Below are 14,257 nucleotides of genomic sequence, written 5' to 3' on the forward strand. Positions count from 1 at the left end.
ACACAAATTGTAAGAAAACATGAGATTATAAATAAGGAGCTAAATCTAATTCTCCATTAAGACCTGGGAAATTAGTAGCTTTTAGTGTGTAAATCCAAAATGATTCTCTTTGCAAGAGTTTTTTAAGCCTATCTCCTCCTCTAATTGAATTTTTTATATGTTCAATCCCTGTGATTTTAAGAGAGTTACAGCTTCCATGATTTGTGTCTTTATAATGCACTGCCATAGGATATAGAGGATTACCAGATCTGATTGCTTGTTTGTGCTCTGCAAGTCTTGCTTTTAACTTGCGTTTAGTTCTTCCAATATAGAAGCAACCACACGGGCATTCTAGTCTGTAGACCACGAACGAAGTATTACAGTTGATGAATGTATTAATGTAAAAAGTATGTCCTGTGAAAACGTCAGCAAAACAGTTAGTGTTAGTCATGTTGTCACAGTGAACACAATTTCCACATTTATAGTTGCCTTTTCGAGTTGATAACCAGGTTTTTTGTTGCTGTGGAGGAAGGTGACTTTGAGGTTAAGCGCCTTGTGATTTTCATATTGAGAAGTGCTATATAAAAGATTGTTTTCTTTCTTTCTGGTTACTCGTATATTGCCGGGTTCGGACGCATCAAGTTAATTTCAGGGGAAATGCACAAACAACGCTTCAAACTAATGCAAGTAATGCATGGCAGCCATTTTAAACACACATGTGCATTGTTAAACAGCAAGTATATCACAGCATTTACTCACCCAATACAACCCATCTCATGCGCTTAGGTAATCACAGAAGACTCACTTTTATACAGTGATATTCCCTCAGCACACGAGTTAGCTATATTTTAGCTAACTTTAATTTAATTTTAGCTTGTTCTTTTACCAATATCCTTTGCTTTTATCTCCTGCTTTTGTTTGTCTATGTAGGTTTAGTTAACCCTTGCATGAGTCAGCGATTTCAAATTTCTTTGTGTGTGTGTGTGTGTGTGTGTGTGTGTGTGTGTGTGTGTGTGTGTGTGTGTGTGTGTGTGTGTGTGTGTGTGTGTGTGTGTGTGTGTGTGTGTGTGTGTGTGTGTGTGTGTGTGTGTGTGTGTGTGTGTGTGTGTACAGCATCTTGGTTCGCCTCCTGGCCGATGGAAAGCGCTTTATAAATCAAGGTGATGATGTTAAAGGGGACAGTGACGAGAGTTCTACTTCCTGTCTAGAGGCATAACTAGCTCTTAGACTAAAAACTTCTTCATATTATGGCCGAAGGAGTAACACTGGGACTGTATCTGACCTGAGTTTGAAGCCGCATGGTCTATAGGACTTGGGCGCCCCGGTTAACACCATGCGATCTTTGGCTGTGATGAAACACTTGAGCTTGTTACATGTGTAAACTGACACTGCTGGTGTGACAAAGCTAAATTAGCTGGCTTGAGTCTGAACTCACAGCCAAACTTTTTCATAATTTTCTCCCTGATGTTCAAAAATCACGCAATGTTTGGAAAAAAAGAGAACCGTTTCCTTGCGAAGAGATTTCAAACCACATTTTAAAATTGTAGAAATGAGCTTGCTTGAGCCTTTGTGTGCATGTTTGAGGGAAAAGAGGGATTTTAAAGAAGACCAAATAAAAGGTGCAATTCTGACTTTGGTTAATCGTCAACAGGTACTGGATTCACCCAGAGAACCTTTGCTGTCAGGTGTGCTTCCGACCGACTCAGACCTCTCCCTGAGTATTTCCTGTCATTGGCTGTGCTTGTCATCTTGTAGTAGCTTCTTTAATCTCCATATTTTTATTATTGGCTTTTTGCACTATTGTTCCCAAGTTCAGTGTAACACTAGCAGTACAGAAGTTTTCATTCAAAGACGTTTCTGTGGGTCAGCTGTGTTTTGCAACAATTAACCACTAGATGTCCCCAGTTGACCAAACATAAGTCTCCCTTAAGGATGAACACTTAAGCCTGGTTTATGCTTCTCCGTCAGCTCCGCAAGGGACAGACACGCACGGACTGACGGAAGCGTTTTGCTCTTGTACTTCTCCGTCTCCTGGAGAGTGTTGCAAAGCAATTGCCCTGCAGGACCACAGAGGGTGTAGCGCTGTTCTGTGGTATCCTGTCATGCATCGGTCCAAGATCGTGTGTTTATATTGTGTTTTTTGTGTATATAAGTGACTTTTAACAGGGACATATTTGTCTCTCATTCTCCCACCCCTTCATGCGCTCCCCACCTCTAAACCCACGTTTCCTGTCATTTCCGTCCACAAATAAAATGCTTGCTGCGCATCTTTTCACTCCTCCAGTCACGGGAGAATTAAACGTTCATATTTTTAGAGTTTTTTCGCGAGGTATTCTTCAAGCTTCTCCGTGTCTGCCGCTAGTTATCCTCGGCTCTCTTTGCAATGGCGGCGCTGTAAACAACAGCGGCATCCTGACCAATCACAAGCTTGCGTAATCCGTCTCGTTCGACGGATGTTTAAAAAAGTGGGCTCGACTCCGTACGTACTTGCGTGCCCTACGCAAGTACGGATAATGGCGTTGCGTGTCTCCGCACTGACGCAGACGGAGAAGCATAAATCAGGCTTTAAGCAGATGCTGCCATCAGGCTTTGGAATATCATTAGCTCCATCTCTTTGTTTCCACATTTACTTCTTTTGCATTTGTAACCATCTTTTGTTTGCCTAATTTATTTTTCTTTTCCAATCAACAGCAGCTAATATCTAAAATGTTAGCATGGTCGTTTTTCCCTCTCATGAAGTTGCTTGTGGTTAATGTGGGAGAGCTGTGGCATGGGGTTTGGGATGTTATCTCTGAAGTTTGCTTCTACAGGGAGTGCAGAATTATTAGGCAAATGAGTATTTTGTCCACATCATCCTCTTCATGCATGTTGTCTTACTCCAAGCTGTATAGGCTCGAAAGCCTACTACCAATTAAGCATATTAGGTGATGTGCATCTCTGTAATGAGAAGGGGTGTGGTCTAATGACATCAACACCCTATATCAGGTGTGCATAATTATTAGGCAACTTCCTTTCCTTTGGCAAAATGGGTCAAAAGAAGGACTTGACAGGCTCAGAAAAGTCAAAAATAGTGAGATATCTTGCAGAGGGATGCAGCAGTCTTAAAACTGCAAAGCTTCTGAAGCGTGATCATCAAACAATTAAGCGTTTCATTCAAAATAGTCAACAGGGTCGCAAGAAGCTTGTGGAAAAACCAAGGTGCAAAATAACTGCCCATGAACTGAGAAAATTCAAGCGTGCAGCTGCAAATATGGCCACCAGTTTGGCCATATTTCAGAGCTGCAACTAGAGCCCTGCACGGGCCTAAAATCTGAGCCTGTGTCCGGCCCGGCCCGAAGGGGTGGAGCCCCAGCCCGACCCGGCCCGAAAAGGTTTTCAGGATTCTCTGGCCCGACCCTAGCCCGACTTTTTTTTAACCAACTAAATGAAAACAAAGTGCGTCAATCCTGACCAATGTGTTAAAAGATGTGCAGGATCCGATCAATTTGTTTTTCCCTCATTTACCGTCACGGAGATGACGGCGCACTGGCTCTGGTGGTAATCAAGTTAAATTTAATCTCTTTCCAACAATTTTCACAAGAAAACAAAACTGGACACTGCTCAGCACAGCTCGCTGTCAGCGCATATGTGCACAGCGAGCTGAAGATGTGGAGACTGGCTTGGAGTGCGTTGCAGAACCAGAGCGCATGCGGGAAGATTCCTCCGACTGAAGCGAGTGTTTTCCAAACCCGGTCTCAGAGAGACTTGTCACTTAGAAAATGTTCCCTGATTATGACACTTTGGCTGAAAAGCGCTTGTTTCTGTCTCCAATGTGGCGACACATCCAGGAGCCGTCTGAGGAGAATCCCAGAATCTCATATCTTCTTCAGCTCAGACAGCACCTATGATTACCCACAAGCGTGACGCGTCAACCCGGTCTCACAGTAAGACCGGGTTGGACCTGTTCAGGTTTACGCAGACAATCTTTACATAGAATTGGCATACAGATATAAAATTAATTCAGTAAAATATAATGCATTGTATTTAAATATCCATTCATTATTTTACAAGCACAGAGAGCCGCATCAGATTCAGATCAGCGGGAAGATTCCTCCGACTGAATTCAGTTGGAGGAATCTTCCCGCATGCGCTCTGGTTCTGCGACGCGCTCCAAGCCCCTCTCCACATCTTCAGCTCGCTGTTGACCTTATGTAGTACACGCTGACAGCGAGCCAGCTCAGATGTTCAGATGGGAATCTTTTCTTGAGCGATTAAGCTACATCTGCGATATGCGTAGAATAAAATGTCAGTTTGTCTGCATGCGTCGGGGTAATTCTTTCTATTCTTTCTCCTTCAAAATAAATGGTCAAATACGGGAACTGTCCGGTCAACACAAGCCCTGCTTTTAACTGTTCTGTTTTCTTGTGAAAATAGTTAAAATTAAACTTGATTAACACCAGAGCCAGGCGCACTGCACCGTTATCTCCGTCGCTGTAAATGAGGGAAAAACAAAATGATCCGATCCTTTTCTGACCTTCCCCACCTACAAAGTTTAATTACAACAATCAAACGTGACAGAGCCTGGATTTGTATTCTGAACAGTCTAAACATGTTTTAAAAAGAAACGTATGACAAAAGTGGCACCTGCTCAGTAAAACCACCAACAGGGTGAAAAATACCAAAATATTGTAGGCAGAGACGGGCTACAACTTCTGGATCCACTTTATATAAATCATTTTATTGATTATCGTCTTATGAAAGATAACTTTGACGTACACGAGCGACTGGTACTGGCTGCTGTCACCTGTTGCGAGCAGCGCTCTGCTGTCTGAGGTTAGGCCCCGCCCACAACGCCGTAGCTGCTGTAGCTCCCAGTGTTTTCTTTACTGTGGGAAACGGGTAATAATGGCTCTTTGATGGGAACAGGTTGCCGACCCCTGGTTTAAGTGTTTCAATTTTTTTTTTATTCGATTAAAAATAAAGGCGCCCGGCCCGTGTCCGAGGTAATTACGCAGTCCTTGGCCCGAAGCCCGGCCCAAGGGCCGTTGGGTCGGGCCGACCCGAGGGCCTAGGACTTCAGTGCAGGGCTCTAGCTGCAACATCACTGGAGTGCCCAAAAGCACAAGGTGTGCAATACTCAGAGACATGGCCAAGGTAAGAAAGGCTGAAAGACGACCACCACTGAACAAGACACACAAGCTGAAACGTCAAGACTGGGCCCAGAAATATCTCAAGACTGACTTTTCTAAGGTTTTATGGACTGATGAAATGAGAGTGAGTCTTGATGGGCCAGATGGATGGGCCAGTGGCTGGATTGGTAAAGGGCAGAGAGCTCCAGTCCGACTCAGACGCCAGCAAGGTGGAGGTGGAGTACTGGTTTGGGCTGGTATCATCAAAGATGAGCTTGTGGGGCCTTTTCGGGTTGAGGATGGAGTCGAGCTCAACTCCCAGTCCTACTGCCAGTTTCTGGAAGACACCTTCTCCAAGCAGTGGTACAGGAAGAAGTCTGCATCCTTCAATAAAAACATGATGTTCATGCAGGACAATGCTCCATCACACATTCGTCCAAGTGCTCCACAGCGTGGCTGGCAAGAAAGGGTATAAAAGAAGAAAAACTAATGACATGGCCTCCTTGTTCACCTGATCTGAACCCCATTGAGAACCTGCGGTCCATCATCAAATGTGAGATTTACAAGGAGGGAAAACCGTACACCTCTCTGAACCGTGTCTGGGAGGCTGTGGTTGCTGCTGCACACAATGTTGATGGTGAACAGATCAAAACACTGACAGAATCCATGGATGGCAGGCTTTTGAGTGTCCTTGCAAAGAAAGGAGGCTATACTGGTCGCTGATTTGTTTTTGTATTGTTTTTGAATGTCAGAAATGTATATTTGGGAATGTGGAGATGTTATACTGGTTTCACTGGTAAAAATAAATAATTGAAATGGGTATATATTTGTTTTTTGTTAAGTTGCCTAATAATTATGCACAGTAATAGTCGCCTGCACACACAGATATCCCCTTAAAATAGCTAAAACTAAAAACAAACTCAAAACTACTTCCAAAAACATTCAGCTTTGATATTGAGTTGTTTGGGTTCATCGAGAACATGGTTGTTGTTCAATAATAAAATTATTCCTCAAAAATACAACTTGCCTAATAATTCTGCACTCCCTGTATATTTGCTGGATGCATCATGTGGTGTGTTGAAATCCAGTCCAGGTGGCTTGAAATTCTAAACATTTTCTTTTTTTTTTTTCTTCTAGAGGGAAGAATTGACCGCTCCGTAGATGGAGAAACTTGCTGACTTATGAACTCAACAAATGCTGACTGCTGACTTAATTTTATTAAAATTTTAATTGACATTTGTAAAGCAAGGGAACATGTTATTTGCTCAAACTTACTGACAAGTAATTAAAATGTTTGTAGTGCCTAAAAAGTTAAGTTCAGTTTGAGAAAACAATCATTTTTGCCTTTGATGATTGCAGAAATGCACTTTATTATCCTCCGCTTTACAGGTGTTTAGTTATGGGTGGGGTGGGAGGAGGAGTTAAAATCATTTTCACCTACAATTTGTCACTTTTTGGTAACCGGGGTTTCTGTGTAACCTGTTTGTAAGACTCGTCTTTTTTGCCTTAAATAAAATAATTTAATATTTTTGAGAGGCCATTTCTTTTAGTGTGTGTGTATGCGTGTGCGTGTGCATGTGTGTACGTACTTGTACAGCTATCCTACTTTGGAACAGAAATGGCATTTTCACTAATCTTCTGAAGATCGATGATCCATGATAGGTCCAAAACCTGGTTCTAATAGAGCTCCGGACCCCACGTGACTCTCAGTAGACGCCATATTGGCGGGTAAAAGAAGCTAAACAAACACGGATCGTAACCATGAACGTGAACGGGATCAGCTTGGATTTTACTTCGTCAGAGTTTACTTCACACTTTAAAACTGAAGAATAGTCAGAAATTAAATAGACTAAACATCTCCGACCCTTACCGTGCCCATGGGATACTTTTTAAAAACGCCAGAAGCTGTCGGAGCGGACTTCTTACCTGGCCGGGGAACACCTTCGGATTCCCCCGGAGGAGCTGGCTCAGGCAGCTGGGGAGAGGGAAGTCTGGGCCTCTCGACGCTACTGCTCCCGCAACCCGACTCCGGATAAGCGGATGAAAATGGATGGATGGATAAATAACAGATTTACACGTAAGTAGTTTAAATAGAGTGCTGTGCTGTTTGAATGTATAAACTGAACGCCAAGAGAAATCACTAGTTTGATTGTTTTTCGTGAATAAAATAAATATGTCAGGCAGGAGCGTCTCAGGATCTGTCTGAGATCGGTCTCAGTGAGACAGATAATAGCAATCCAAAGTGCTTTTTATGTGTGATCTGACAATTAATCAACCATTGCTTTAAAATTAAATACAGCTTAGCCGGTTAATTGCTGTGATCATAAAACACGTAAACGGCATCATGCAGAACTCACGAGGCAACGTTTTACGTGACGTTTACTTGCTGCTATGAGTAATAAGACAGAAAAAGCCACGCCAAAATAAGTTTAGGAAGCCCACTAAGAATCGTAATAAAAGCATTTGAAATAAATACCATACACAGTTGAGGAAACGTTGGTTTAAGTACCTGATATGAAGTGGTCGCTGCATAAGCGAAATCCTTTACTCTCGGGATCCCACAGCTTCATTTCAGCCCGGTCACTAGCGCGTTTTATTACAATGATCCAACGTTTGCGGCGCTCTGGATCTTGGGGAATCCTGTAGACGGCTCATTCCTTATGTCGTCCGCGTCTGTTCTGCATCCTGGGGCACAACAGGAATCTACCATATTTCCTGTCTGATTAAGTTTTCTGACAATAACAAATAGTCCAGCTGCCGGCTTCTACCTGCCAATATGGCGCCGTTTCGATTTGAACTGTTGCATGCCGGGAGAAGTGACGTCAACTCCCGGAGCTCTATATGGTGGACACCCTGTTTTAGGCTTAGGGTGAGGTTTACTTATAAGATGTGAATTGAGTTTTTGTTGCAATTAAGTTTAGGATCTCACAGGATGAATGGAGACAAATCCTAGCACTGATTCATATGTCCTCTATCTGCGCCAGACATAGTCTAATACAATTCAAACTTGTTCATCGCATATATTACGCTAAAGCTCATTTGGCAAAAATTTTCACAAATGTCTCGCCTGCTTGTGATAGATGCCAGCACCCAAGAGCAAATCTGATTCACACTATTTGGCTTTGCCCTCAGCTTCACAATTATTGGTCTAAGGTTTTTGCTATTCCATCAGCAAGCCATCAGGAGATTTTGGAGCACTTCATGCTTCCATCTGCTGAAAAGCTTTATGGAGATGAAGATTTCATTTTTCAGCACGACCTGGCACCTGCTCACAGTGCCAAAACCACTGGTGAATGGTTTACTGACCATGGTATTAATGTGCTCAATTGGCCTGCCAACTCTCCTGACCTGAACCCCATAGAGCAGGGGTGTCAAACTCATTTTAGCTCAGGGGCCACATTGAGGGAAATCTTGTCCCAAGTGGGCCGGACCGGTAAATTAAAAAAAAACTTCAGATTGTTTTCTTTGTTTTAATACAATCAATATAAAACAAGGTTGGAGCCTGAGAACAGTGTAGTACAAGTACAACACCTGAAGTGTACTTGAAAATTTGAAAAAATAAAAATCAACAAATAAAAAAAACGTTCCTTGGTGATTCAAAGAGCTTACAGATCACATGGCAAGATCAGTTTCATGCAGCACTTAAAGTATATTTGACTCATTTTACTTTACATCTTTTAGCTTTCACCAGTGCATCAACATCAGAAGTCACATCCTGAGTGGCGGCCAACTTCAGGATGTGATTCAAGTTCTTGTGTGAGCCTTGAGCGCAGCTTTGTTTTATTTATACTCATTACAGAGAAACCTTGCTCACAATGATAAGTTTATTTTCACTCTACATGGTAAAGTATGAAAATAAAGTTTACACAACCATCTCGCGGGCCGCATTTAACCCGCTTGCGGGCCGGATCCGGCCCGTGGGCCGCATGTTTGACACCCCTGCCATAGAGAATATGTGGGATATTGAGAAGAGAAAGGGTGAGGATGGCGCTCGCGCGGGTGCATGCTGCGAGCTGCTCGTCCTCTTTATGCAATGGTACCTTGCTTTTTACTGGCTTATATTGGCATTTTATTGGCTTTTATGCATTTTTGTTGTCTCTGATTACTTTTTGAATGGTGTGGATTCTCTGGTGACAGACGATCGAGCTGCGCTGCTGAGGCTTCGTCCTCCCGTTGATGTAGCGGGCTGCGCGCGCTGGGAACCCCACGGATGGCGCTTCTGGTTGGACTGCCCGTGTGCTCTCTCCCCCCCAAGCCGTGATGTGTCGGCCCTCTGTCCGCCCCAGCTCGAGAAGGAAGCATCGGAGAAGACGGGGAAAGAGAGGTAGCCGGCGTGTGAGACGTCGGGCTGAATCCCTGAACAAGCGGCTGGTCCGATTCGGCCCAGCTTCTGACCCGGTGGTTCCAAGATGTCTCATGGATTACTCGGCGCCCTGCCTAGTGAACCTGGCCGGCTCTGAGGGTGAACTGGCATCGCGCCACGGCCAATCGGCTCGAAGACCTCGCCAGACGGGTTTGCTGGGAGAATCTGCGCTCGGTTACGGGCACAGAGTTAAAGGAGACTGGGCCCGTGCGCAATCTCGGTGCCGCAGCCCCGCCGCAGACCCGGTTTGATCTGGTCAGTGCCAGGTCTGTGCTGAACAAAACTTTTATACTTTGTGACTTTTTTATTCAGCATGACTTGAGTTTTCTCTGCATCTGTGAGTCCTGGATCCCGTTTGGTGACTCAAGCGCCCTGCTGGAGCTGGTACCACCTGGCTGCTCCTGTTTTAATATCCCCAGATCACGGGGCAGAGGTGGAGGGCTGGTTGCTGTTTTTAAATCCAGCTTTCCTTGTAAACAGCTTACACCCACCATGTCATTTTCTTCCTTTAAAGTGAGCTTATTTGAACTGTGCATCTCCCCCTGCCTGCTCGTTGTGCTGATTTATCTCCCTCCAAAGACTGACTCTAACTTCCTTAATGATTTCTGTGATCTTGTGGCAGACTGCATCCTAAAATATGACTATGTCCTATTTTTTGGTGATTTTAACATCCATATCTGCTGTCCTGACAATGTGCTTGCTAAAGGCTTTTTTAATTTGCTGGATTCATTCAATTTGACTCAATGGGTATCGTCCCCAACTCATGCCAGGGGTCACACCCTGGACCTGGTTCTCTCTTCTGGTCTCCCCGTCATGAACCTGGTGACTTTGCCTCCTGTTTTCTCTGACCACTCTCCAATACTCTGTGATGTTACGTTGCCATGTCCTGTCCCTGTGTGTGAAGCTCCAGCTACTAGGTTCAGAGCCCTGGATGCAGAAACTGTCGCAAAGTTTGTGGACTGTATGTCTGTAAGGTTAGAGACCTTTAACCCTGATCCATCTAACATTGATCACTATTCACAACACTTTGATGTACTTTGTAATCAGGTCCTGGACGTGGTTGCCCCTCTCAAACTGTGCAAGTGTCGGCCTAGGAGGGAGCCATGGCTCTCTGATGTCACACGGGCCTGTAGGCGGGCGTGTAGATCCTCTGAGAGAAAGTGGAAAAAGGATGGCCTACAGGTCTCGCGTGAGTTGTTCAGAGCCTCACTGGTTGCTTATCAGGATGCTGTGAGGGCTGCCAGAACGGCCTATTTTGCAGACATCGAAACAAACTCCAAGAATCCCAGGATTGTCTACAAAACACTTAATTCTGTTCTGGTGTATCAGGAGCCTAGCTCCATGTCTCCTACAGCTGCTGGAAACTCTGAAGCTTTTCACAGATTCTTTGTTCATAAAGTATCAGGCATTAGAGCAGCTATTTCTGGTAACTCTATTGACCCTGTTCCAGTTCCTCCATCACCACCCACCCTGAGCTCCCTCAATACTGTTTCATACTCTGAGCTGAGTAAGCTTGTTGCGAGGCAGAAGCCATCTGGCTCTCCACTTGACGTTCTGTCGCCTCGTCTCTGGAAGGCTGCCTTTCCGTGCCTTAGCCCTGCACTTGGTCAGATTATCAATGGGAGCCTCAGCACAGGTGTGGTCCCAGCTGCTTTGAAAGCAGCAGTTATTCGGCCGACCCTGAAGAAACCTGGTGCTGATGTCTCTGTGATCGAAAATTACAGGCCTATCTCTACCCTGCCTTTTACATCTAAACTGCTTGAGAAAGTCGTTTATCAGCAGCTGGTCTCACATTTAGCTGAATCTGATCTGTTTGAGGTTTTCCAATCAGGGTTCAGGTCTGGCCATAGCACAGAGTCAGCTCTACTGAGGGTCCTAAATGACATCTATCTATCACTAGATCAGGGAACATCTGTGGTGCTTCTGTTGTTAGATCTGACAGCAGCCTTTGACACAGTCGACCACGCGATTCTACTCGATCACTTGGAACGATGGGTTGGGATCAAAGGGTCTGCTCTGGATTGGTTTAGATCGTATCTCCACAACAGGACATTCTGCGTTAAACTGGGTGATGTTTTTTCATCTTGGGAGGGGCTCCGCTGGGGGGTCCCGCAGGGGTCGATCCTTGGTCCTCTTTTGTTTGACATTTATCTGCTACCTCTGGGGTCAATCTTTCGTAAACATGGCCTATCGTTCCATCTCTGTGCTGACGATTGCCAGATTTGCTCTCCATTGTGTCAGGAGAAAGGTCACTCTATCCAGTCATTTGTGTCCTGTCTTAACGAGGTGAAGGCTTGGCTAATGGCCAACGTTCTGCATCTGAATGAGGGAAAGACAGAGCTCATTGTTTTTCACCCCAACAGCAGGAATGTGGATCGTAATGTTGATCTTGGCCCTCTTTCTCCATACTCAAAACCAGTTGTTACCAGTTTGGGGGTGAAACTTGATGCTTTAGGCTCACATCAATTCTGTGATCCGGTCCAGTTTCTTTCACCTGAGACGCCTTGCAAAAATCAAGCAAATGCTGTCGAGAGCCCACCTGGAGCGGGTACTGCATGCCTTTGTTATTTCTAGGCTTGATTACTGCAACTCTCTCTACGCAGGGTTGTGTCAGTCATCACTGCGTCGCCTACAGGTTGTGCATAACAGAGCAGCCAGGTTCCTGACTGGGACCAGGAAACGGGACCACATCAGTCCGGTTCTGGCCTCCCTGCACTGGCTTCCGGTTTGCTATCGCTCACAATTCAAAATCCTCGCCTTTGTTTATCATTTCTTCCAGGGTGGTGCTCCCCCCTATCTAGCCACACTCCTGAACAGACACTCCCCATCACGCGCTCTGCGCTCCTCTGACCAAGGCCTGCTCGCTGTCCCTCGTTCTAGGTGTCATACTCGCGGGGACCGGGCTTTCTAAGTCCTAGCACCGTCACTCTGGAACGAGCTGCCACCCTCAGTTAGGCTGTCCCCATCTCTGCCAGCCTTTAAGAGTCGCCTAAAAACACACCTCCTCCGCTTGGCGTTTCCTGAACATGTTTGATTTTGGCCCTCTTTTATGTTGAATTTATTCCACAGTTTTCATTGGTTCACTCAATCCATTGTTTTACGCATTTGTCCTGTACCAGAATGTTTCACCTTTTTTGTAATTTGTATTTTGTAATTTGATTTGCTTTTATTTTTGATTTATTCAATATATTTACCTTCTACTGTACCATGTTCAGCGCCTTGGGCTTCCTGACAGGGTTGCGGAAGGTGCTTTATAAATAAAGCTTTGATTGAATGTGCGGTTGAACAATGTTGCATCTGGCACAAGGTAGATCAGCACCGGTACACCACAGGGGTGCGTCCTTTCTCCACTGCTCTTTTAATTGTACACCAATGACTGCACCTCTAAGGACACAGCTGTTAAAATCCTGAAATTTGCAGATGACACCACTGTCATTGGGCTCATCCAGGATGGTGATGAGTCTGCTTATCAGCAAGAAGTTGAGAGGCTGGTGGTCTGGTGTAGTCAGCACAATCTTGAGCTTAACACCCTTAAGACTGTGGAGATGGTCGTGGATTTTAGGAAGCTTCCCACAGTGCTGCCCCCCCTCACAATATCCAACAGCCCAGTGTCAATGGTGGACTCATTCAAGTTCTTGGAAACTATCATTTCCGGTCGGCAAGATGGCGCCTGTGCTTGGCTTCGCCGCGGTCACCGGCAAACTTTTCTCCAATAACCACCTCTATTCCACCTTGCTCCAGTCTGCGATCCTCTTCAGTAGTGTCTCTGCTACCATCTCCTATGATCGCCAGACTCTTTTGTCCTTCCGTTCGTTCACGATCGCCCAAGATGCACCGAGGATTTACCATCCTGTTTGTTTACCTGAGCGGCGCACTGGCCCGGAAGCAATCGACGATCCAGAGCTGCGCACCTCTAGCGATGTTTGTCCGGTCCCAGGAAAACGTCGGAGGAAAAGAGGTAAACAAGCAGGAATCCAGGTGAGAATAAGACTTCTCTTAAAGCGTGGTTTATCTGGTAAACATCGGTGTGATCTTCCAGCTTCTTGTCCTTTGTTTGATGACCTGAGCGCCACTTCCACATTCCCGCCAGGCCGTGTTGGGACGCTGTTCATCCGTCCAAGTTTTTTAAGGTCGGTTTATCCTCATTCCTCAGTGGTTTCTCCTCCTGTTCCCTCTATAAGTGGTTTTTATAAACACCGTGGATCTAACCCTGCTAATTTACGTCCACTAACTCCAGCTGTTTCTGTAGTTTCTGATTCCTCCACCTCACTCAGCATGGCTCTATTAAATACCCGCTCTGTTAACAATAAGACCTTCCTGCTCAATGATCTAATTCTCTCTAAAAACCTGGATTTTCTGTTTCTGGCTGAAGTTTGGCAGCAAACATCTGATTATTCTGGTCTGATTTAACTCTGCCCGAGAGGTTATTCTTTTCTTAGCCAGCACCGGGGTTCTGGTCGTGGTGGAGACCTAGCTGTTGTTTTCAGAGACCATCTTCCATGTAGCTCTACAACCTCTGGTCACTTTGCTTCCTTTGAACTGCAGCTGATTAAAGTCGGGCGTAAGGACCCGTTCTACTGTGCTGTGGTCTATCGTCCACCTGGTCCAAACGGTTCTTTCCTTCAGGAGTTTAGTGACTTTCTATCCTCCACTGTGAAGCTGTCCAGACTGGTGATTGTTGGTGACTTTAACATCCACGTTGATGATCCCTCCGATCTCTTTGCCATGAATTTCTCCAGCCTCATGGACACCTTCGGCTTTACCCAGCATGTTTCTGGCCCCACACACACCAGGGGGCACACTCTAG

The 14,257-nt window shown here is 45.2% G+C and overlaps 1 protein-coding gene across 3 annotated transcripts in view; it reads left to right on the forward strand.

Moving 5' to 3' along the window:
• Positions 1 to 6,618, forward strand: part of LOC107373711 (signal peptide peptidase-like 2A) — a 119,806-nt gene extending 113,188 nt beyond the window's left edge. For 2 of the 3 annotated variants that reach the window (XM_070555208.1, XM_070555210.1), the window contains 2 exons: positions 1,631 to 1,664; positions 6,225 to 6,618. In XM_070555208.1, coding sequence (XP_070411309.1) covers positions 1,631 to 1,664; positions 6,225 to 6,265 — 75 coding nt within the window. In that variant the 3' untranslated portion in view covers positions 6,266 to 6,618. The remainder of the gene's footprint in view (positions 1 to 1,630; positions 1,665 to 6,224) is intronic. The other variant, XM_070555209.1, reaches the window with a different exon arrangement.
• The last annotated feature ends 7,639 nt before the right edge of the window (positions 6,619 to 14,257 follow it).

Source organism: Nothobranchius furzeri, chromosome 9, assembly GCF_043380555.1.
Source record: "Nothobranchius furzeri strain GRZ-AD chromosome 9, NfurGRZ-RIMD1, whole genome shotgun sequence".
In the NCBI taxonomy this organism is placed as follows: domain Eukaryota; kingdom Metazoa; phylum Chordata; class Actinopteri; order Cyprinodontiformes; family Nothobranchiidae; genus Nothobranchius; species Nothobranchius furzeri.